At 29.2% G+C, this 26639-nt stretch overlaps 4 protein-coding genes across 8 annotated transcripts in view; 2 read left to right on the forward strand and 2 right to left on the reverse strand.

Annotated features, from left to right (window-relative positions):
* Positions 1-6216, forward strand: part of LOC114126262 (storkhead-box protein 2) — a 44281-nt gene extending 38065 nt beyond the window's left edge. For all 3 annotated transcript variants that reach the window (XM_050197984.1, XM_050197985.1, XM_050197986.1), the window contains exons 7-8: positions 81-241; positions 3947-6216. In XM_050197984.1, coding sequence (XP_050053941.1) covers positions 81-241; positions 3947-4633 — 848 coding nt within the window. In that variant the 3' untranslated portion in view covers positions 4634-6216. The remainder of the gene's footprint in view (positions 1-80; positions 242-3946) is intronic.
* Positions 6217-7955: 1739 nt separating this feature from the next.
* LOC114126254 (uncharacterized) lies at positions 7956-9237 on the reverse strand. The gene is made up of 3 exons (XM_027990150.2): positions 8649-9237; positions 8340-8547; positions 7956-8277 (listed from the first exon to the last, which is right to left on the reverse strand). The coding sequence occupies exons 1-3, from the start codon at positions 8893-8895 to the stop codon at positions 8199-8201; spliced, it is 534 nt and encodes a 177-aa protein (XP_027845951.2). The 5' UTR covers positions 8896-9237; the 3' UTR covers positions 7956-8198.
* A 1470-nt stretch (positions 9238-10707) lies between these two features.
* On the reverse strand, positions 10708-14185 carry LOC114126259 (methylcrotonoyl-CoA carboxylase subunit alpha, mitochondrial). 3 transcript variants are annotated; one of them, XM_027990155.2, is made up of 12 exons: positions 14042-14185; positions 13414-13576; positions 13113-13330; positions 12901-13048; positions 12586-12819; positions 12306-12518; positions 11950-12243; positions 11731-11880; positions 11495-11648; positions 11203-11420; positions 10940-11131; positions 10708-10869 (listed from the first exon to the last, which is right to left on the reverse strand). In XM_027990155.2, exons 2-12 carry the CDS (start codon positions 13426-13428, stop codon positions 10762-10764), a joined length of 1944 nt encoding a protein of 647 aa, XP_027845956.2. In that variant the 5' UTR covers positions 13429-13576; positions 14042-14185; the 3' UTR covers positions 10708-10761. The 3 variants fall into 3 exon arrangements, with proteins under 3 accessions (XP_027845956.2, XP_027845955.2, XP_027845957.2); XM_027990154.2 differs by lacking the exon at positions 14042-14185 and adding an exon at positions 13664-13972; XM_027990156.2 differs by lacking the exon at positions 14042-14185 and adding an exon at positions 13739-13971.
* A 992-nt stretch (positions 14186-15177) lies between these two features.
* Positions 15178-25436, forward strand: LOC114126253 (mediator of RNA polymerase II transcription subunit 14). The gene is made up of 3 exons (XM_027990148.2): positions 15178-15558; positions 17414-17520; positions 19672-25436. The coding sequence occupies exon 3, from the start codon at positions 19708-19710 to the stop codon at positions 24472-24474; it is 4767 nt and encodes a 1588-aa protein (XP_027845949.1). The 5' UTR covers positions 15178-15558; positions 17414-17520; positions 19672-19707; the 3' UTR covers positions 24475-25436.
* Positions 25437-26639: the final 1203 nt, after the last annotated feature.

A 26639-nucleotide genomic window follows, 5' to 3' on the forward strand; every position in this document is an offset into this window, starting at 1 on the left:
AATAATAACAATAATAATAATACCTAATTATACGGCGCAGTGAGTATATAATATAATATTCGTTGGTGTGTTATTTGCAGAAAAGTCACCGGGTATTTTTTCGAGACTGTTTGGCAGCCGCAGATCGAGTTCCAAATCCCGAAAATCGAACAACTACTGTTGTGCCACTCAGTTCCCTCCGGACGAGTGGTTCAACAAGAGTGTACAACCACAACATTCGATCTCCACTCAAACGGAGAAGGTATCTATACTATAAAATTATATACGGTAGTAATGTACTAATGAAATATTTATTATAAGCCGATTGTTTTAAAAACGTCATTTGATCAACCCGAATAATTTAATAAATACTGAAAAACTAAAATAAACATCACACCGATGTCGTATTTTTATCGTTGAGAGTATGTTATAAATAAACATACGTTGTATGTTAAGTTAAGTAAAATAGTAGACATTTTTAATTTTTATTCAAAAGGACAGCAAAAAATAATTCCTCGTGTTTGTCACTATAATATAATATAATAACTATTATAATATGTACTTGAAAACTATCCTCGACTGGTTTTGATAAAAATTTCAGGAATTGTTCTCAGAAATATCAGGAATATTTAAAGAATAGTTTGAACCACGTTTGAAAATTATCAAGTGTTATATCCAAATCCACCACAAATGGATCTGTCAAATAAGTTTATTAAACGAGGTACAATATAGGAAGTTCATCGTTGCCGATTTTCCGGTAACTGAGGTACACTAAAACGTAGTTACGCTGAGCGTCAAATTGTATGCACATTAATTTTTCCAGAGACAAAGTTGAGTTATATTAAAAAGTATAGGTACATTCGTATTAATGCGTGTACATGTAGTACAACGTTATTATTAATCGCAATTTGGACTCTTATAAATTTTAATGAATATTATAATTTATAAATTAATATAATAATAATGATTTGCTCTTTTTATAGTATTATGGTCACATGATTTCATAATATCTACAATTTGTTTCATTTAGAATTTTAATATTACGTAGAAGGCGATGTTGAAACATGTTAAAGCTGTTGTACAACAGTCGGCTCTTTTCCAGCCACTGATGACTGATCATTTGTTTTTGAAAATTTGAAACGTCATATATTATAGCTAGTAAATATGAAATGTGTTATTTAACAAAATTCAATTTATTATTCAATATTAATTGTATGATATACCTACTTATATACTTAATAAATAATAGTATCTGTATAATATCATAAATAATTCAGTATACGCCTGCGACACTGTAAAGATAAACGAGTCAAAATCTATGTTTTTTTATGCGTATTTGATAAATATTTAACTTTATAATATGAATCTAAGCCTCCGACTAGCCTCAATAACATCATAATTATATTAATTACCTACATCACGGTAGTAACCGTTACAAAACGTACATTAAGATTTCAGTTAGTTCATGCCGAGTATCACACGCAATTATTCCATTTTTATACTTATAAGTAGGTAGGTATTTTACCAGTATTTGTTTGTGTTTGGTTCAATGACATGTCAATGGCACCCTATAATACATGAAGACATGAAATAACAACCAAACAATATTTTTATAGTGTACGAGTAGGTAGGTACGTAAAAATAATTCGTTTTTCGTTTGTTGTCGTAAATACCCATTAGTCATCCATCCAAGATTTAAAAACCTTTGACGGTATTCGTATATAAGACCACTGAGACCAACCTCCATTCATTACTTGTTACTTATCGGCATTTTGAAATTCTCAGATCCAGTAATTCCAGTTTTATGTGCTTATAACACGTCCTATTATATGTTATATAAAATATTCTAATACTTTATTTTACGTCCTCCTCGGTAAACCCAACTAAAACTAAGTATAATAATTTATTTTTTATTTATGATTATATTGCTTTATGTTATAGGGTAAAATATATTCTAAACAACTTACAAAAAATCCATAACTGTTGGGAAATAAGTCGTCGTTAAAATAATCGTTACGATCTCGAAACGACTTTTTCTATATTATGCATATTACTACGTATTTACGTAATTATATCAAATATTAATCCATAAAGGTTTTAAATAACATTGAAATATATATATATACCAAGCTATCTACTCATGAATGAATAATAATAATAATATAATTATCTTTAATAAGGCGTTCAATAATGAGTATACAATTATGATTAATTGTATGGCAGGGTTGGACGATTTTGATATCTCATTGAATTGTTGAATCATTCACTGCTTAAAATACGAGTCACGATTTATTGACATTAGACTTCTACTATCTATACCTACTAATCCCGTTTTAGCGACTTTCATCACCGAAATCTCCAGTAGTTTTCCGTGAAAGTGTTTAATCATTTCTATTAGATAGTAATTATTGTCATCGGGCGCAATGAACATTTTCGTATTTATTTTTATTTGATAGTAAAATTCAAAAGTTACATTATAACGCTGATCCGGTAAATATCAGAGTAGTGTAAGCAATTATTATAGTATAGGTACACTGTAATACTGTATACTATAATACAGGGCCAAAAGATATTTTCGATGTAAATGTTATTGTTATAATTTTTAATTGTAGTAATTGTAACTGCAATTTATTTAGAATTTAACATCTACAATCTATATATTGCGTTAGTGTATCACTAAGTATATAAATGTATACCTATATAAAATTGTTCTGTTAGCAATTAATAAGAAAATAGTCTTTAAATTTAATTATATTTTGAATGGCGCATAAAAAAAACAGAATAATACAAATAGTATTCCCGTTATTATTTACGATTAAAATATCATCGTAGAATAGATAAGTTAGGCAGTGGCATTAGGTTTTGTTGTCAGAACTAAGAATTGTCAGAGGGAGAGGCCGTGTTCTTGGATGTAATAATATTTTTTTTTATGGCATGCAAGTCATTCCTCATTTAAAATTTTACCTGCTATACAGTGACATATAGTACGTCATAAATATATGTATATGTGTACTAATATGTATATATTATAGTGAGTAGGTAGTGACGTTGGAACAAATGTACAATGGTGCATGCCTATATCAACACAACGGAATATTACAACATAATATAATAATTAATGTATCAAAATTTATGGAAGCCGAATACTGTCTTAAGCATGCATACAGGGTGTTTTGCTAGAATTAATTCATTTAAAATTCTTATGTCACTGACGTAGTGACGTGTAAGAAAATATATGATTTTGACGATATATGTATATTATTAAATCATAATACATCTTTTCCAAACTTTTAGCTCATGGCACTCTTTTTAAACTAATAAGATTTTCTCAGGGAGCTCTTCCCCGAGTCTTAACATAGCTAATTATAAGAAATAATAACTATAAAATAAATAAAAACCAGAAAACATTTGTAATGGATAGTTTAAAAATATTTATTTAATTCTAATTATACATAATTTACACAGTTTTCTTTAGTTATTAAAATTTAGATATACATTTATTTGTACATATTAAATTCATCCGATTTTCAAATAGGTACCTATATTTTTAAACCGTAAAAAATTCTTCGCAGAGCGGCGTCTCTATAAAAATACCGCGAAATCCTGACACACTCTATGAAAACCGCTACCATATATAATATATATTAATGGAATAATCTATCTCGCATATTTTAATAAACTTAAATAAGACAAAAATATCGTAAAATAGATACTACTTTTCTTAAACTTTGTTTTTTCTAACTACGTTAATAGTTTTTGAAACAATGTGGGACTATTATACGTTAACAGTGTTATGATGGTACCGTATTACAGTAAATTATAAGAGTGAGAAGGCTAGTAAATATAGCTATATGTATAATAAGATCGCGAAGACCGCCGCACGGTATCTTTATTTGGACATTTTTAATATACTGCAATAAATATTATAACATTAACACGTTAAAAATGTGTAAAATTTTGTTCACAGGACGAGGATCTGCAGTCGAAACAACAGTGGCCGGTCCCGAGGTTGACGAGGAGCGCGACGTTGCCGAGGAAATCACGAACCGTCCCGGCGGGTCCGTCGTCGGTGGCCTGCAGCAGCACAGCTGACGGTTGCGGCGGTTGCCATTCGAACAAGACGCCGGCCGCCGCCAAGAAGGCATACCCGTCCAGCGGTTCGTCCGGATACAACTCGCTGCCCCGCATGAACGGCGGCCGGAAGTCGTCGAGCAGCGTGAAAAACTCGCCGTCGTCGGAACTATCGTACAAGATCGCCGCGGGCGCGGCCAAAGCGGAAGACGCGAAGCCGGACACGCCGACCGGACGCGGCAGCAACTTCGATTCGAGTTACAGCTGCGACGAGATATCCGTCAACGACTCGTCCATCACGCTCACGGTGCCCGCGACGCCTTCCTCCAAGCCCAAGACGGCCGCGGACTTGCGCCGGGAATACTTCCGGGGCCTGAGCAAGTACGGTCAGGCGGCCACCAGCGGAAGCTGCGGCACGGGCGGCGGCGGCGTCCGCGGTAAAGACCATCATCACCAGCAGCAGCAGCAGCAACAGCAACAGCAACTCAAGTACTTCAACCACAGTGCCAACGGCGGGCGCGATAAACAGGCGATCGCCGCGAGTCTGCACAAGTATCTGGACAACGCTTGTAAAATCAAATAACGCCACCGCGCCATAGCGTCATTTTTTTCTTTTCCTTTTATAACAACAACATCGAACAGTATATACGTATAATATTTTCCGTTATTATAACATAAAATAACATATAATATTTAGCAGGCATATACCACGTCTTCTCGGACGTACGCGTAATTGCATCGTATATGTATATAATATAATAAACCTTACGTCCTTACCTATCTACTTATTCTACTTATTACATATTATATTATACAGCAAACGACTTTTAATACCAACACGACGTTTGGCGTATATTAACGACGATCATACGATGATAATAATATATAATTTATACAACCTAACGGTTAGGGTTCAAACCCATTCCGACGCCATATCTCTGTCCCGGAAAATGTTGACGAGGAAACTGCGACTCGATTTATTATAATTATCTTTTTTAGTCATAATATAATAAGGTTTTAATATTGTTGTTGAAATACAATTTAATTATCGGATGCAATTTTTTTTGTATTATTATTATGTCGAAAGTCATTATTAGTGTTGACGTGACGCTATATAAAGAATAGATGAAGGCGAGAAAAACGTTTCTCGTTATTTTAGAAAAAACGTTTTATTCATTTTTAATTACATATAGGTATTTAAAATGAACGATGGATCATTTCAAATCGACGACAATGAGATAAAATTATAATATTGTTACTAATATCAGTAAAATCAATAAATAATAACCACAAAAAGTTATTTTTTTTTTGAAATCGAAGGAATCCATTAATTATTAATTAATGGTAATCCGTCTTGTTGCAGTTTTTTTTTTGTCTCCACTTGATTTCCACCAAATTTTGTCATTAATAAATTTGTCGCAAGCAGATGGATTCAAATCGTGCTTATTAATCGTTTTTTCGATGGAAAAAAAACAGGTCCGAATTTACAATAAAATTTTTTATGCCCTCCTATTACATCAGGACCGAGTACCTATACATTTTCCTGTGATTTACTCACGTGTGTGCGAGTACTTATATTATATAAATATAAAAATATTTTACATTGTACGTATATACCTGCCTATATTTATAATACAACCCGCTGCGTCCAAATCATATAATACCTATTATGATATATTATGAGCTTTTGATATTGTTAAAGGAATGCCATATAACATTTTTTATTTATAATTATTATTATATACAAACTAATCAAACAGTACTTTATATTATTCTATTTTTTATTATATACGATTATAATATTATGTTATTACTTATATAGTACACTTTTAATTTTTCAATATTTAAATGTATACTTCGTCCATATTTTCTTTTTATACCAATGTGATGTTTATACACACAGCTGGTAATATAATATACTCAATGCGACATTCTGTATATAACTGTATTCGATATACCAATATCATTATAATATTATTGTTTACGACTTGTATAATAGTTGAATGTGACAAAGAAGAGTATACTTTGTAAACTTTCCGGGCTTATATAATATATTGGTAATATTATATTTATTTTATACCTAGATATAATATCACTTGTTATAAGATATATAATAATTATTATTTATATTATACTTAACTGAATAAAATACATAATATTATTATATTTATCTATCATATTATATAATTATAACTACATATAATAACTGCAGATATGGAAAAGAATAAAAAATCTATAAAAAAAGATGATAGCTGATAGGTACCGATATTAATTAATACATATACATACGGCTGAGCGGATGAATTAACGCATCCGAAATAGTGTATCTACATTGTAGATTCTACAATAGTTGTTTTACCTTACCAGAAAATTAAATTATTTGTTTTATGACTTAAAATAAGTAAACATTCTGAAAATACTCTACTAATGGTAGTTCTATGGACTGAAAAAAATGTACCAAGGGCTGAATATGTAAGACACTAAGACCTAGTTCAACTTTCATCAACATAATTAAAAGGGTATCTTCTGTACTAATAATGGTACGATTTGTTTGTGGTAATAATGACAAAAGAAAATTAAATATTTTGAAAGTTACACCTGTTATGTCTTTCAATGCATTTTCAGATTGTATAGAATTACATCCACGAAAAGATAGGCAAGACAAACAAGAACTTGTGTTTGAAGAATCTACTCCACAAAATTTTTATGCACTTTTTGGTTTAGTAAAATTTGAATTTATATTAACTGAAGCTTGAGTACCAACATTATTATTACCTTCATAAACACAATAAAAAATAAAACTTTCCTTAGACACCTCAAAAGCTACTTGAGTACTAATATTAATAGTTGTTATATTGTTTAATTCTAATTCTGTAGAAGGTATTATTTCATTATTTATTTGTTGGAATTCTGTGGATTGATTTTGACGGTTGATGGAACGCTCATATATAGCAATATTTTGTAGTACATTGGTAGTTTTTTTTATTGTATACTTTTAGAAATATTGAAGGTATGTATGACGAGCTTTTGGGATCAAGTGACCTATTATTTAAGTAGTAAAATTATTTATAGTTTTGATTTAAATTAGGTAATAAAATATAAGATAAAGAAATAAAAAATACAAAAGAATTGCTATTTTTTCTATATCTCACCTATTGGAATTATTTATATGTTTAATAAATAATAAAACTTAATTATGACCTTTTGTTATTAATAAAATGGGCACTACAAACGACACTATGAACACTAGGACGCCAAGATTTTCTATTTTCTCTAAAAAATATATATATTAAGTACCTAGGTAATCATAATAATAATATGGGTGCTATTTAATTTGAGCATTTTTTTTTTTTATAATAGAGGGATTACATAAAACAGGATCTTACATGATTCTATTAATTGCTTTTATCCACTTTTCTTTTGCCTCCTTCTCATAATCACGGTTTGGAGATCGATAAAATGATAAAATATAATATTAGTAGTATTCTTATATGAATTATTACTATTAACTACACAGCAACAATTTTTTTTCGATTTTATAGTACTCATTATAATTTATAATAATATTTAATACAGACTATACTACTACAGTATTTGACACTACTACTTACTAGTAGTTAGTATTAGTAATGATTACAAAAAACTAATAGCAATATTATTCTGCATTCATTATCTTTAATAAAACATATATATAAAACTTTTAAAACTATATGAAAACTATATATAGTCAGTGTTAAAACATGCGTTGCCTCTGCACTAATATAATTGTTGTCTCCCTAGAGCGCTTGTGGTACCACCACACGCAGTCTATAACATACATTATAAGATCAAAACATTCACCACCTCTCTCAGAATCTAAAAATGTTGAGAAGTGACATTTTTTCAAATTTATATTTTAATAACAATTATGTTGGTTCATTTTATTTTGGAGTTCAAACATCTACCTTCTACAATTAATATTAAGTTATAATACTTGTATATCATTTAACATTTTTAATGTGATTAACAGTTAATTAGTATTATTCAAGAAACTCTTGTTTACAAATTAAAAGTGTAATAGGTAAACAACAACAGATAAAATCAATTAAAAATTGTATAAACTTGAAATTTAATACAAATGTTAAAAATGTAGTTAAAATAGAAGTTAGTTATGTTTTGATGATACTTTGATCAGGATGCTTCAATTGGTTTTTAATTTTTTTGGAAAACAATGTCAAGTCTTTAGCTCTGAAAATTAATTATAATGATTAAATCAAGGTGATTAAATATTATGTACTCATGTTATTTACAATTGGGCGTTTTGTTTTTTTTGGAATCCTTTTCTATGTTTCTTAACAGGGGCAATTCGTGTATCACTATTATTTGTTTTTTCAACAGGCCAATTTAGTACTTTTTGATTACTCATTTCAATATCACCACAATCATCACTGTCACTGTCATCATCGTTATTAGACTTTTTCTTCCTCTTTTTCAATTTTTTTTGTGTCACTCCAAGCTCTATTAATAAAAAAAAGTTATAGTTAATAAATTAAATAACTTAAATAACTTAAATATATTAAAATATAAATAATTCAAGTTTTGAACTCGAAATAACAAACTTTTTATCAGGAATGCGTGTTTTAAACACCGTTTTGCATCTTTTTTCAGTTTTAGAGATTCACCGCCACCACAAGATTTGACACTCTTCATCACAGAACAGACGCTCATCTTGTCGTCATCTTTTTTAATTTTCATTAGCTCTTCAGCCAATGACAAATAATTTGTTTGTTCACTTCCATTGCCATCGTTCGTCGTCCCTTCAGCGGCTTTGGCTAATTTTTTCTTGTACCTACGTACTTTTCCCATCTTAAATTTCGTGACAACAATATTTAAATCACGAAAGAACGTTGAGAATCGAGTGTAATGCAAAAACACCGGAAGTCTCGATTCCGTTTGGTGTTCACAACAAGGTTTTAAATTTCAAATTAAAATATTAAAACAGATTACAGAAGTAGAAATGTCAAAATATTATGTGTACTTTAGTTTTATCGGATGGTACTATTATCTCAACGACTCAACAGAAGATTAGCACAGTCGGTATATTTATGATAAGCACGTGTTTTCAACTGATAAACGTTGGTCGTGATAATTTCACGCGCCAACATTTAAGCATACAAGACTGAAGATACAAACCACTCAAAAATGTTGTGGATTTAAGCTTACATAGTATAATATTATAGTAAATTTTTATACGTATAGAATAACTGTATGATATTTAATACAAGCACGGTTGTAGATAGATGTGTACGATACTGTTGTATCTCAAGTAATTCATCATACAGGTTCTATGTTTTCATCTACAGCCGTGAAGCTACTTTAGTGATTATTTGCTTGATCGGCATCATTTTGTTCAGTCATCTTGGTTCGATATTAATTGTTACCTGTTGGACAATGTCCAATTGACATGTAAATATGTTTACAACAATTAGTGAATAGTTACATCTTAATAATATTATGCATACCTACATTATGCACATTAATAATATATTGTGTTAAATTATCTTATAAAAATAAACAATTTTTATTGATTATAATTTATGTTCCAATTTAATTTACTAACACATTTTCAGCTACCATGACTATTTGTTCAACACCTCTTTAGATTTTCTAAAAATTGAAAAATATGATATATAAGTCACTCTTTTAGTTAATTTTACATTATATTACATATAAAATAGGTACTCAATGTCTAAAAAAGTTTCACTTACTTAGATATTTTGTAGGTATATAAGTACTTATATTACGTATGGCTTATAAACTGAAATTTTAATGTAATGTAGGTACATTTTTTTAAAAAGATCACAGTAAAATAGTAAATTTAAAATTACTTGAGGATTTAAATCTTAAGCATGGATAATTCATTTTTCTATATAATGTATACGTATTATCAGTGGCGGATCCAAGAGAGGAGTAATAGGGTAAATACCCCCCTTCCTTGGAACTTTTTATATTAAAATTTAATTATTTCTGGGGTAACTCATCTGTAAAATGAGTGTGATTTTTTTAAGAACAAAAATGTTGTCATTGATACCAGTTTATAAGAATTAACTAAAAATGGTGATATTAAAAAGCATGAATAGTATCTAATGGGTACATTTTAATTACCCTCTTCATGAATTTCTGATTCCTCTCCTGACTATTATACTATAATACAATTATGATAATTTACAACAAATTTTTATCTGACTCAACTTTTATTATTGTACAATGAAACTTTCATATTATAACAAACTTTAATTTAACAACTTTTTTTGTTCAACAAATTATTTTTGAGAACCATGACCTTCATTGTTAATTATATATAAACAATTCATTAAATGAAAGTTTCATAATATTTAAAAAATAATGTGATAATGCAATAAACCTTGGAATATTATATTATTCATAAGTTCATAGTTCATAAAATATTTTATCACTATTCAGTGTACTTTAGAATCTCAGCTTTTACTGCAACATATTGTTTCAATCTACTACCAATAAAATTTGATAAATTAAATTACACGTTAAACTTAATTTCTTACAAGACACATACAAATTTCAAATAACCAAGATATAATATTATCATAGATATTATAGAGTTAAGTCAATCTGGGAGTCAATCATATTATTTTAAAATAATTATAAAATTAAATAATTTATTATTCATAAAAATTTATAACAATGTACCACAAATCAATTTTTAGGTGTAATTTTTACCAACAGTTCTCCTTTTCTGACACTGTCACCTTCTTTACGTAAAATCTTTTCTATTTTTCCTTCAATTTGAGCTTTAACTACATACTGAAATAATGTTTATATTAAATTAAAAATTACGTATAAATATATCTTATTTAAATCATATTTTACTTACTTCCATTTTCATAGCTGTTAAAACCACTATTGGATCACCAATACAAACATTATCACCAAGATTTACATTTACTCTTTCCACAGTAGCTTGGGTAGGAGCTAAAATAATTTCATTGCTTTCTGTATCATGTTCGTTACTATCAATAGTTTTTTCATCAAAAGGTAAAATAACAGTAAATTCATTTCCACCATCCTATACATAAATATGTATATATAACTTCAAAATCTATTTTATTAATTTAAAATAAGTGTTGACAACAATACCTTATTAAATAAATGTACCGAGTTTTCTATAAATGCAATATTGGATCTATACAATGTACCATCTACTATACATGTTAAATGGAATTTATTGGATGATGATGTATCTAAACTACCCCTAACATTTGATTCAATTTCAGTATCTTTATTTTTGAAACATATATTAAATCTACTGTCACTAGATCCTACTCCGCAGTACTCAATTCTAACATCATACAGTTCTGAAATCAAATACAAATAAAATAACTGTAATACCTAATTATACAATTGTAACTTTAATTTGTAATTATTTTACCTCCACAAAGATTATGTTTGAGTTTAATTTTTTGTACATAATTATGATTTACCCGGAAGCCAGTTTGAGTAGCAAAAGGTGAATATGGATCATTGGTATTAATATTTGTACTAATAGTTTTATTTTCATTATATAATATTAAAGCAATAACTGCCTAAAACAATAAAATAAAATTAGCTTTTTATAAAAAATAATACAATTAATTAAGTTATAGTTAAAATATAAATAATATTTACCTGAGGAATTAATTCAGGATTAGGTAGATTTTTTGATAGAAGAACATTTTTATGTTGTTCTATAAATCCTGTGTGAACATTACCTTTTAATAGTTCATGATGTGCACACAGAGACATTAAAAACTGAACATTTGTCGACAAACCTGCAATCTACAACCATTACTTATCATTATACTTAAATATTTGGTAATGTAGAAAATTCAAAATAATAATTCTTACATTAAATGCTGATAAGTTGTTTTTTAGCTTAGCAAATGCATCTGATCTTGTTTCACTCCATACTACTAATTTTGCAATCATAGGATCATAATGCACAGATACATCATCTCCTTGTCTTACTCCGGTTTCTACACGTACATCATCAGACACAGTAGGATAGTCTAAATACTGTAAATTTCCAGCAGCAGGTAAGAAATTATTATAAGGGTCTTCAGCATAAATGCGTGCTTGAACTGAGTGTCCTCGAAATTTGATTTCATTCTGTTTTAAAGGCAATTGTTCTCCTTCAGCTACCTGCAATACCACTGTTTATTTTTTTTTATGTTCATATTCAAGACTAAATTTATTTAAAGTACTTTAATTTGCCATTCTACTAAATCCACTCCTGTGATCATCTCAGTAATAGGATGTTCTACTTGTAATCTAGTGTTCATTTCCATAAAATAAAACTTATTGGTTGCATTGTCAAATATGAATTCCACAGTACCAGCACCTTCATATCCAACAGCTTTTGCCGCACGGACTGCAGTTTCTCCAAGATGTTGTCTTAGACTCTCACTTAATCCAGGCTATAAATTATTATGTCAATTAAAATTTGATAACTAATCAATGTCTAAATTACTTGAAGAATCTTACGGCAGGTGCTTCTTCCATGACTTTTTGGTGTCGTCTTTGTATACTACAATCTCGTTCAAACAAATAGACACAATTTTTATGCTGGTCAGCAAACACCTGTACTTCAACGTGTCTAGGCTGTTGAATGTATTTTTCAATCAAGACCGAATCATCACCAAATGAACTTAATGATTCTCTTTTTGCTGACATTAGATTTTCAAAAAATTCAGATTCTTTGGAAACAATTTTCATGCCCTAAGAATATTCAAATCATAATATATAAATTTTATTTCACAATAACAATAATAAATATGAAATTTTAAAATATAATCTTACTTTACCCCCTCCACCTTTAATGGCTTTGATCATAACAGGGTAACCAATTTTATTGGCTTGGTGTTGAAGGAAATCTGAATTTTGATCTTTACCATGGTATCCTTCAACTACTGGCACACCAGCTTCAGACATTATTTCTTTTGACTTACTACCATTATTTAAAATATTTATTTTCAGATGATAATAGTATTTAAATTCTAATGAACATTTACCTTTTGATTCCCATACTTTCAATAGCATTAGGCGGAGGACCAATGAATATTATGTTATTAGTTTGGCAATATTGAGCAAATGAAGTGTTTTCTGATAGGAAACCATAGCCGGGATGTATGGCTTGACTATTGGTTTTAATTGCAGCGTTAACAATACGGTCTTTAAGCAAGTAACTGTGTGCGCTTTGAGCTGGACCAACATGTACTGCTTGATCAGCCTTTAAAACACATTTATAAGTAAGTTAATATATACCTAATAATTTTATTATTAAATAAAAGTATAAGACAGTAATTTTTATACCATAGCCACATGCATTGAATCTTTGTCAACATCGCTGTAAACAGCAACAGTTTCAATTTGTAAGCGACGTGCTGTTCTAATAATACGACAAGCTATTTCTCCTCGATTGGCTATTAAAAGTTTGGTGATCCGTTTTGTTGGGCCATTGTGAATATTTCTCACACTGTAATAATACACAAATATTATTAAACTTTTGCAAATACAATTATCTGTTAATATAAATTTATATAAATTATATAGTATACTCAACCTTAAATGCATCTTTATAGATTATATAAAAAAAAAAAAAAAAATTTAAATACGTTTAATTAATAAATGCCTGTACCTTTTGTATAGTATACATAATGATTGGTAAAATGGTAAATATTAATTTATCACTTTTTTCAGAGTTAACTACCTAGGTATAATATATTCCATTACTTATATGAATATAAATATAAAAACCTATATAATAGTAATTCTAATAAAACAATTAACATTTAACATGTTTACAATATGTAATAAATAATTGACTAGGTAATAGGTTTCAGGTAGGTATTAATTATAATATACTGTATTACTACAGCATAGGATAGATAAAACGAGTTTGTTAGGACTCGCCAACATACAGAGAACAGGAGATTCGTACTTATCTTATCTTCACAGGCCATATAAAGATGAACTCGTAATAACTAATAAATAAACATTTTATACTTTGTGTAGGTTCTTGAGAAATTGTGATATGGTATAAATTATTTGTGATTTGTATAGTTACATATATTTTTTATTTCTTATAACAAATATAACGTATATAGGTTACCTATGTCTGAGGTTAAAATAGTCTTAGCGGTTGTTAACCTTTCGTGACGTAATGTGAATAGAAATTAACGATGTTCAAACAACAGAATATTAGAACAACAATAATATACACAATTTAGATCATAAATTGATAGATCCAATTATTATTATAATACCTTCTTAGACTCTTGGTAAAAAACATTATTATAAATTACACATTATATCAGGGGCGCAAATTCAATGAAAAATCTGGGGGCGATGAAGCATTGAAGCCCGTCTATTTTTTTCATGATATTATTAATTTATGGTTATGGAATGTGGATACCTGTTTCCATTAAAATCGAAATTAACATGAAATAATTTTGGGGTTCTAAGCACATGGCACATCCAAGTCCTTCCCCTGAATTGCATCTATGTATATCACGGACTAAAATAGTAAAATATACCTTAGTATATAATATATATGCATATTATGCGTTATTATTTATTGTCTGAGTGAATATAAAGGTAGGTATAAATAAATATAAGTTACAGTTATATAATTAAATTTTTTTTTTTAGTATCAAAACGTCCTTAATAATCGAACTCTTTTAATAGCAATTACCATTAAAATATAAAAACTATACAAGTAATACAACCTATTATTTTTTTTAATGTTATTTAATAGGTGTTTATTATTATATGAATCTACAAAATCTCATGGAACGGTTAAATGGTGACGATCATCATTTTTTACCAACACCGTTTGGAGTTTTGTACTGTTTTTATTTTGTTGGAATTGTCGGCGATGACAGTGTTTTGTTTTTAATTCTCAACAGAAGCTAAAAAGGTGAGCGATCGGCCAACGGGCAATTTTAAAACGACCAAACGACGGGTTCGGCGTATTCGGTTGGCGGACAAATCGACGGGGATTAGGTTTACTGTCGTGTCGTTTTGGTTACCAGAGTTACCAATGCCGCAAATGTATAATATTTTGTTTACTATTTAGTATCTACCGTCGAGTGTGGCCTGTGTGAAGTGTCGTGAAATGTGAATCGTGATATTAACTATTATGCTCAGTTAGTGTTACTCGTGTTAGTTTAAAGTTTTAGTCATTTCTTACTGCGGAGTGAGTGTGAATGTCACTAAATCGCACTTGTCGCAACTCGCAGTCCCTCAATCATTGATCTCTTGTTCTCTACGTTATTCCGGCATTATACCTTTTGAGATCGACAATCAAGTTTAAATTTGGTCATACTCGTTATCTTGTAATTCAAGTTTTTAACGTATCTCATATCCAATTTGTATAAATTTGTATTCTCAATTCTAATGCCGACAGTTAGTTCAACGTAGAACTACAACCGAAACAAAAAAGTGTATTATAACAACGTAAGTATTTGTTTGGGAATATCCAACCAACATTTGGTAATATTATTATTTCAGTACTGTAACGTTTCTTATTGTTTATATTGTTGTTTGCTAAAGGTTTTCGTTATTGACTATCTAAAAATAACCTAATCATAGTGAGTTATATACCAATTGGTTATAATATTACGATGAATTAATTTTCTTATGGAATCACCACTTCAAAATCAAAAACGTGAATGTAAAAATATAAACGGCAAGCTGGCTCAGCTTAAAATAGCTAAAAGACATACTAACAAATATTTAAAACAGCTAAGATATACGTGTTTAGTGATAAATTATAGGCATAGCCTTTCAAATAATTAGGTAATAATATTTCTATTCGTATATTGTTTTTGAATTTATAAAATTCTTATTACAGTAGGTACCTATCTTGAAATTTTTTATATATTTTTTTATTGGATTTTGTCCTCTTATGTACTGCTATCTACTTTCATTTCTGTGTTAGTCTATTCTTGTTTGAACCCTTCTATGAGTTTCCAAAATGTTGGATGACATAATCCAAGTGATTAAAACCATAATTCCAACCTTGTAATATGCAAAAATCTATTAAATATACATTTAACATACACTGTCACTGTTGAGTATTGTGGTAGTATCTAATCCACTTATATTATTATGTTTAGTCCTGAATATTGGATAACCCAGCTATAAAACTGATAGTGATTATCTGTATCCTTATAACTTATAAGTAGAGCACGGATTTTTATGTACTTAAAAGTATTGAAATATGCCATATAATATGCAGTAAAAATCATGAAAATATGCAAAAAAAATGCAGTCAAGTCATGAAAATATGTAAAAAATATGCAAGAATTTTTTTTTTATTTAAAATGTACAATAAAACTTATGATAATTAATTACTTAAATACTTAATAAAAAAAAATTTAAGGAATTTTCTGAATTTAATTTATTTTTAAAATTTAATTTATTATTAAAATGCATAATCATATGCATTTCAAGTTTTTCTTCTCTTGAAGCTGTGTCGTTTATCGGTTAACATGTTTTTAAAGACTGAGAACGAACGTTCGACGTCAACCGAAGTTATTGGGGCATATTTGAAGCAACTTAGTATTGGCATATTTACAATTTATGGACAACAACAAGCGACAAAACTCAGTTTACTGGTATGTCAATAACTAATACAGCAAGAGCAATTAAGTTTACGTCGTAATCGATTATTTATCTTATAACTAAATATGTATATAAATTATTATTTAGTGACTATGAAATTTAATTTTAATTTTTCTACTTGACAAAATATTATTTCATACATTTTTTTTTAATTTTTTTAAATTTTCGCTTCCATATGCTATACATTTTGAATTTTGCCAAAATATGCAATAATCCTTAAATATGCAGAAATATGCAAAAAACAATTTCACCAATGGCTTCAAATTATGATGATTTGTGGAGATAACTGACAAAAATCCAAAAATATTAAAAGGAAAAAAAATATGCAATTGCATAGAAATCCGCGCTCTACTTATAAGTAATACCTAATATTACTACAGATAAATAATAAGCATAATAATTTAAAAATAATATACTTCAGCTATTTTGAACATTCACTGTTGTCTTTTAGCTATTTTGACATTCACTTTTTTGTATTAGAGGTCAAGATTTAATATTAATATTTAGTTGTGCGCTAGGTATTTATAAATTTATAAATATTGATATGTGTTAAATAAATTTAAATCTTTTGATCATCTTTTATAGGTAGGTATTATAAGTCTAATGGTTTGTATTTTTCAATAGTATTGAACAATGTGTACTTAAAAACTTAAAGGTAAAATTATTAATATTAAGTTGCTTTTAGGAGCAGAGGACTTCACAGTGGTGTGTTTGAAGAAAATTCAAGATTAACATGCAAATGTTACAAAATTCTCAGTTTAAATGAAGAAATTAAAATAATTATTTAAAGAGGTATTTTAACAAGTTATTTATATTGTTTATTATTACATCTTTACATTCCACAAAATTGCTCTCCATTTTTAATTAACAATTACATCTTTTTTATCGAATACCTAAGTTTATTAGCTTTGTCCAACTCTTAAAACACTAAGCTTGGATTAGTAAGAATGCAACATGATTAGGGTTGCTAACTTTTATAATTTCAAAAACTAAACACCTACTGAAAACCTTTTTATTTTTAGTCATTATAAGCTATTAGTATAATTTTTAATGTTTCACAAATCATCAGTTTAATATGAATTAATCATGATAGGTAATAAATAAATATAATAGATAACTCATAAATGTTTAATTTTATATTTCTGATCTTTTATAATTTTTATTACTCCGATTGTTTATTGAGATATGTATAGTAGGTATATACTTGTACACCTATATTATCCAAAAAGTTAATACCTAATTGTTGCTAGGAAAACCCTGGACATTTAATAATTTGTGGTGTTCCGTTGAAAGGTATAATTGTAAACTGGACAGTAACCAGAAAATCTAAATTGTCCTGGTGAAACCTGGAGGGTTGGCAACCCTAAACATAATAATATGTATATTGTATTGTAAATATCAAATAGCCATAGTTAATAATTATAGGCCATAATATAAAAAAAGTGAAAAAATAAAAGAGCAAAGTTTACATTTTTATAAAATCCAAAAAAAAAACAAATAAATATTATTATAAATATAAACGTATAAAAAAAAAATACTAAAGAATCATAATAGGTATTACATTATTGTAGGGTTAAGTATAAGCTATACTTTTAAATAATTATTAGGCATTGTAAGATAAGTTTAGGTTATGTGTTTTTTCTAAACAATATTTGTATTATATGAATACCTATATATATTTTTATATTTGATTGTTTTTTTGTACTAGCAATGAACTGTTCCTATTTAATGTTTTCTAAATGTCGCTGATCTTTTAACACATCAATAAATATCCATAATGTAAGATGATGAATAGTTAACATTACATTCTAAATTTTATAGAATTAATATTAAAATTTAATGAAATATTTTAAAAAACTAACCAAGTAATGAACTGAAACCTCCTTGTTAACCCTCTATTGCATTGTTAGTCTTTTTAGACTAATTGAATTTTTTGGTAATTTACAACTTTTTTTCGACCTATTGTGCTTCAGGTGTCTAAAGTAGTCAATAAGTGGTTGTTAAATTTTTTTCATTATTTGTATAGTATTTTAAATCTATTTATTCTTCAAACAAATCTATCGCATGATTTTCTGGTACATATTATTATGCTACTTAATAAAAGTCGTATCTGTAATGAAAATGTGAATTTGATATCTATTTTTGGATTAAATATTTAATTTATTGTATTTTAGACCAAATGCATTGGAAAAAATGGAATTAGCATCATTTTTGTTTTAAATTTGAAAATACTTCATTAATTGAATTACTAACATTACTTGATGCCATTTCGAAATCTATTATAATTAATTTTAGTGATAAAGTTGATTTAACTTTGATTAAGGAGTTCTACATATTATGTTTTTTTGTGATAAAGCATAAACAATAGGTATCAACAAATTACTTGTCAGTACGTGTATTGTGTAAATTTGAATGAAAAGTATCGGAGAACACTTAAATGTATCATCAAAAAACCAATTATTACATTTTCCCGTCAATTCTAGATTTTATGTTATAAAACATATTAAAATATGATCATCTGTTGAACTGCTATTGTACTAAATGAATTGCCTTCTATTTTTAGTTAAAGTATACTTTTCCGTTATTTCTCCTAAACATTCTATATTTTACATTATTCTCTATGTATATAGAAAATATGTATGTATAATTGTATAAGTATTTTATTATAAACAAATTTTGATATCCATGAACTCCGTATACTAGATACGAGCTTATAGCTCAGTTGGTATACATATTGGCTATTATGAATGTAATTTATTGTAACTATGTGACTGTAATTGATTAGGCTGAATAAATAAATAAATAAATATTATTTTTTGCTATTATTTAGTTTCAATATTTTTCGATTCCCAATTTTTTTTCGCTTTTTTAACCAGTTACTATAATTAATTTTTGTAGTAATTAAATATTTCAAATGTTTAATTCTATTTTTTTATTTTTCAGATAAATTATTTATTAAAACCACTCTTGAGTCTTACCATGCCTCCAACACCTTTAGAAGGCAATCAGCCCAATATGAGTAATGGGTTACCTCCAGATGGATCTCTTTCTTTATCTGTTCTAATTGACTTTATTGTACAACGTACTTATCATGAGCTTACTGTGCTTGCTGAATTATTACCTCGTAAACCAGATATGGAGCGTAAAATTGAAATCTATAAATTTTCTAATCGAACACGACAGCTATTTGTACGGTTATTAGCCCTAGTAAAATGGGCGAATAGTGCTTCAAAAGTAGATAAGTCAACTCAAATAATGGGATTTCTTGATAAGCAGTCGTTGTTGTTTATAGACACTGCTGATATGTTATCTCGAGTTGCTCGTGAAACTGTTGTTTCTGCTCGATTGCCCAATTTTCATATACCATCAGCAGTTGAAGTCTTAACCACGGGTACTTTTTCACGTTTACCGGCTTGTATTCGTGAACGTATTGTTCCTCCCGATAAAATCACACCAGCGGAAAAACGTGAAACATTGCTCCAACTTAATAGAGTTATTCAGCACCGAATGGTTTGTAGTAATTTGATTAATGAAATGAGCTGCAAGAAAGTAGCCAATGGCCGTGTGACATTTCGAGTGGAAAACGAGTTTCAAGTATCTTTAACATTGATGGGAGATAATCCAAATATACCATGGAGATTATTAGACATTGAGATACTGGTTGAAGACAAAGAGACTGGAGAAGGAAAACCTTTAGTACATCCACGTCAAGTTCAATATATTCACCAAGTTGTTCAAGCAAGATTATTGGAATGTTGTAGTACAGGAGGTGAACCATTGACTCAAGTGTATATGGTATTACATTATTTTTGTCAATCTTTGCAACTAGAAGTTCTGTTTTCACAAACCAGAGCTTTATATAAAGATAGACTTGAAGGGCATATACATATAACTGAGTATACAGCGGGCAAGTGTCTAGTTGTTTCTTATTGGAGAGAACTTTCACGTAGTGTATCTGAACAATTTGGATATTCGTTAACAATCTATGTAGATGATAAAGAGCCTAACAAGCCATTAGGTATTTTACATTCGCCTTCTCTTGGTACAAAAGATGCAGAGATAACAGAAAAATCAATTGGTACAGATTCGTTATCGATGGAAAGACTATTAGTGCATACGATTCATGTACGTACAAAAATTCGTCTCTCTGAACTTAAAGTTGAATTAGAAAATTTGTTAAAAGATGTAGAATGTACTTTGCAAGGTTCTCCATCAATTTTATCAGTCGCAATACTTAATCCTTGTTTACGTGCTGAACAGTTATTAATAACAGTTGACACACATACGGGTATGCTTCAATGCCATGTTCCTGAATTTAGTCCTCCAAGTATGGTTGCATTACAACAAGCACTTAATAATGAGCATAGTAAAGTACCTTTACTTATAAGTGATTTAAGATTTTGGATTACTCAACGTCGGTGTGAAACAACTTTGCAACATCTTCCTGGAACAGCTTATGAAAGATTACCATTATTGCATCATGCGGATCACCCTATGTCAAAAATAAGTCGCCATCGAATGTATATAAAGCTTCATAAAATTTCAAATATGATATTGATTATTGAGTTTGCTGAAAATGAAAAATCTCCTTGTAGAATTGAGTATAAATTTTATCTAGCTAATGTGAAAAAATCATCAATTGAAGATAATCCTAATGATGAATCTATTGAAGTAGACATACCAAAAATGTACTTAAAAGTTATGACACTGTTGACAATTGAAAAATTTGTAGCTACACATGGTCCATTTACAGCTGTTATTGAAGAAGACCAAGAAAAGATGGATCCAAATAGTCGTAAAAGAGTAATAGTACGTCCAGATAAACCAAGGAAATTACTTAAACATCCTGCTTATTTTATACCAGAACTCGCCCATATTGTAGCCTTATGCGACGAAAGACTACCATTTACTGTACTAGCTCAAGAGTTGACAAAATGTGGCATCAGTAATCAAGGTGTTCAAGTTGAAGCAAATGCTACAACTTTTGTTTTAAAAATTTTATCATTACCACCTCCATCTGGTATTGAAGCAACAAATCCTAAATGGATGTCATTATGCAAGCGAGTTTTGTCTATATCTATACGTGTATATGGTAAAGGCACAACTCGATGTTGGACAACTGAATATGTATTTTATGGAAGTCCGTTACCTAGTAGGCATAGTAGAGAACAAGGAGCTAGACGACCAGTTTACATTAATTATGATGTCAGTGTTGCCGAAAACATGTCAAAAACAGTTGAAACCATTTTGAATGACTGGGCTCAGATTGTTCATTTATACTTTTTAGTGGAAGACTTGTCACCTTACTTACAATCTGAAAAGAATAATTTGGCATCAATGATTAGTATAAAAAGTTATAATTATTTAAAACTCGTTATAGGATATGGTACTCATAGACGGTCAACAGCTACTATTCAATGGAATTCAATAAACAGTAAATTTAACATAGTTTTTGGCTCACTTAATAGCAGCATTAATCCTCATAACTTAATTAAAGAACAATTTGAAGGTTATTTAAACAACAATAAAAAGCTATCATTGCTTATACATGAAATGCTTGATACACTAAATCCCCTTACTGCTATTTGTAAGTTACCGTCAATACCACAACTTTGTGTTTTACAAGTCAGACCACAAGTACCAGTGATTACATTTGGAGTAGTCGCTAATTCTACAAATTTACTTAAAGTTATTTATGAAGGACAATATTGCTTGGAAATTACATTACGTTGGGGAAATTTAGTCAGCATTAGAGATGGTGCTTATAGTAGATATGATAGAACATCTGTCATTTCTGAGTATACACCAACACCTGGATTAAAAGCATTTTTATCCAAATATGTAGACGAGACAAATGTATTTAGACGACGATCTCAATCTGAAGATGACAACCCTCCTTCACCTATCACTATGGATAATGTAGAAGGTAACTTTTTAAGTTCTTCGCATAGAGGTCCTCAGTCACCTGCACAAGGTTTACGATTTCATTCTACTGGTAATACAACACCAGGAAGTAATCCGCACACACCAGCAAGTCCACATCCTGCAGTCGGAGTAGCTAGTATGTCTCAAAATACACAACAGCAGTTTAATAATAGCCCAGTGACGTCCTTTAACTTAGCATCTCCACCATCAGCTATTAACCCTTCCCCTTCAATGTTACCACATCCTTCACCAGGTTCAAGTTTATTAGCTAGTTCTCCTTCCAATCCACTACATGTACCTAGCCCAGCAGGAATGTTACCAAACTCGTCACCAGGTCCAGGTTCAGGATTTGGATTGAGTTCTAGTACACATCCACCGGAAGTAAGTCCATTTCAATCTCAAAGCATGACCTCACCTGCTGCATCTAATTGGCCTGGTTCTCCTGGTTTACCTCGGTTATCTCCAGCCAGAGCTCAGGGACAATCACCTGCAGGACATTCTTTACAAAGTCCTGATCATAAGAGTGGATATGGTCATACTTCTAGAGTGCTTCCTCAGAAGTCTTGGGCTGGAGCAGTTCCTACTATTATTACTCATGAAGCATTGAACGCATTATGCACACCAACTGCACATCCACAAGGGCTTCCTGCTCCCAAACAGTGCCCTCTGGAGAGATTTTTAGGTTGTGTTTATATGAGAAGAAATCTACAAAGATTTGTTCAAACTGAAGAAAATCTAATTGCTTTGAGTTCCTCTGAGCCTGGTGTTGTAAATTTTAAAGTTGAAACATTGCAATGTCGAGCTTTTATTAATATGCAACATTTCCAGTCATTACATTTAAAAATATCATGTAATCCAGAACAAAAAGATCCATGGAATGTTGAAGAATTAAATATTTTAGAAAAATTTTTTGAAACTAAAGTAGCAATACCACCATGTAAGCCAAATACATTACTTGGGTTCACTAGAATGTTGAATTGCCCATATACAGTACTTAAGGACTTTATTCAAATAATCAAATTAGAAATGATTCCTGGTCTTATTCAACAACAACAAATGAAATGGACAGTTCAATGGTGTCTAAGAATACCACCATCAGCAACTCCAATAGTACCAGTTGGTAAAGAAGCCCTTTTGATTTGTAGAAATAAAATTTTATTTTTCTTACAAATCACTAGAATTGGAATAGCATACAACAGCAATGAAGTTCCTTCATTAGTCTTGCCCCTGGTTTATGATACTGCTACTAATCTTACACAACTGGCTGAAAAGAGAGATGCTGGTCCAGCATCAGCCATATCTGCTGCTAGTCTTCATATGAAGAGGTTTGCTGAATTCGCTCTTAATCATAGTGAATGTTCTATTTTCCCAGCCATTCGAGATTTAATGACAAATTTTGTACTACCATCTGAACCTCAACCTCAAATGTCACCTGCGTCCATGAACATGCACCCACAAATGACTCCTGGAGGTCCAGTCCCTTCACCGTTAATGGGACAACACATGATGAATCAAAATCCTAATATGGTTGGTCCAAATCCTAATATGGGAGGTCCAAATCCTAATATGGTTGGTCCAAATCCTAATATGGTAGTACAAAATCCAAATATGGTTGGGCCAAATCCTAATATGGTTGGACAAAACCCTAATATGGTTGGACAAAACCCTAATATGGTTGGACAAAATCCAAATATGGTTGGACAAAATCCAAATATGGTCGGACAAAATCCAAATATGGTTGGACCTGGATGTAATAACTATGGTAATGTACCAATGTCAGCTATGGGACCACAACATGGTATGATGCCAAATCATCAGTGACATAAAGCTTATTATTTGACGTAGTTTAACTTATTTATAAAAAAAAGTTAAATTATGTTACTTTGTAAAAGTATTATAACATTATTGGCAATTAGTTATTATATGTACCTACTATAAAGTTCTGTAACAAAGATTTAATGTTTTTTAATTGTTCCCAAGCAAATTTTGAAATTTTTTTTAAGATAATTATAGATGTATTGAAATTTATTCAAATGGTAGAAATAAATGTAACTATTGTACAGCTATTTGAACACTACAAAATATTTATTATGTGTTTATATATCTATTTGTAAGTATTAGGAAATGATTATTATATTTTTTAACTTAATCTTCAATACTCATAATAATTATTATGAGAAATGGTTCCAAAACCAATACTATAGAATTCATTTTAATCTTTTTTTTTTTTTTTTTTGTTAAATTATGGCGAGGAAATTTGGCATCTATCTTTAATTTTTAAAGTTAAATACTTTGAACTATTAATATATTGTGGTAGTATTTTACTTATAATAATTTATAAACATTTTGTAATTTAAATTAAGTCATGAGAAAACAATTTTTATTTATAATAATAATTACTGGGTTATTTAAAAAATATATGATTTATCAATATTTATAAGTACTTGTTTTTGTTTTTATTTAATTTAACTATTGATTGTTATTAGCATTTTAAATTGTTATAAAGAAATGATGTTTTTTTTTTTTTTAATTGTAGAATTGAAATTGTTTTATCTGAAACAGTGAAATTTTGGAGTATTAATAAATAAATTGTAATAGGTAGTAAAATGTAACAATTTACACTTAGACATAAGTTACCTTTATCAATTTATTTGTCATTATTATTTATGTATAGTTAAAGACAGAATGTCAAGAAAGACGAGAACGATTAGTAGGTAGTTAATAATTTAAACTGTACCAAATGTTTTTTTTGTATTAAATTAAAAACGGAACTTTAAGAGTGATTTTAGTTTATGATTAAGATACAATATTCTATATTCCTGAAAAAAATCTCTGATAACTGTAGTATAAATAATGTTTTTATTAACTATTATGAAATAAGTAAAATAAATATATATATAATTAAACAATATATGGTTGTAGGGCACTTAGTACGGCTACCCAGAAAAACTTGGATACTGTGGATAGTTATTAGTTTGTATTATTTCAGGTAGAAAAATGGATACATATCACTATATCAGTATATCACATAATCTGTTATACAAAACAGGTAGTTAAAAGACATAAATAATAATAATAATATTTATGATAATAATTTGTGCTATATAAATGAATTATAAGTCATAATATATAAATTAAAAAATTAAAAGTAAGGCAAATTATTTTTGTGTGTTTGTTATTATTTTATTTTCGTGGTGTGTACATGCTTCGTGAATTGTTTTTTGTGTATTTTAGTTTTTTTTTTTACATTTTTGTTGGATGACTAGCATATTTATCCAATTGCAAAGATCGCAAAACACTCCAGAAATTTTAATTAGCCGACCCATCTAATTTATTGAATGAACTGTTCCATCCAGGACCGCATTTAAGATTTTGGCGCCCGGTACAATTGTACCCGTTATACCCCCCTAAATGCGGCCCTGGTTCCATCCTTCGCTAAAATTATTTGTCCTATGTGAATTATTAATCGTTTGGTGTTTGACATTCCAAAGTTGAAGAGAGAATCTAGTCAATCTAGGTACCTATACTATTCTTTCCATTAATATTAATATTAATACATTATTTTTAATTACATTTTTAATATTAAATACATTAATATTGAATCAAAATAAGATATTATATTTCCTGGGTTATTACGGTATAAAGTTCCACGATCACTTTTTTATCAATTTATTTTCACCGAACTAAGTGATTTCGATTCCGCGGTACTTATGCAACTCAAATAATAGATAGTACAAAATATAGTGTCCGTTTACCTGAATAATATATATATTGTATATTGGTATATTATTAGCGAGGTAGGATACCTTATATTTGCCTAATCGTCAGGTAAATTCAGAAGGTAACTAGATGAAATCACCTTATATATATATATATATATATATTATATTAAAATCGGCAAAGCCCCCACTACCCCCAGAACTTTCCTCTGGAATTACTTCAGGGGAAGATGAAATTACCTACTCACGATTAATCACTATTGTATT

The sequence above is a fragment of the Aphis gossypii genome, chromosome 1 (assembly GCF_020184175.1).
Source record: "Aphis gossypii isolate Hap1 chromosome 1, ASM2018417v2, whole genome shotgun sequence".
NCBI classification, from domain to species: domain Eukaryota; kingdom Metazoa; phylum Arthropoda; class Insecta; order Hemiptera; family Aphididae; genus Aphis; species Aphis gossypii.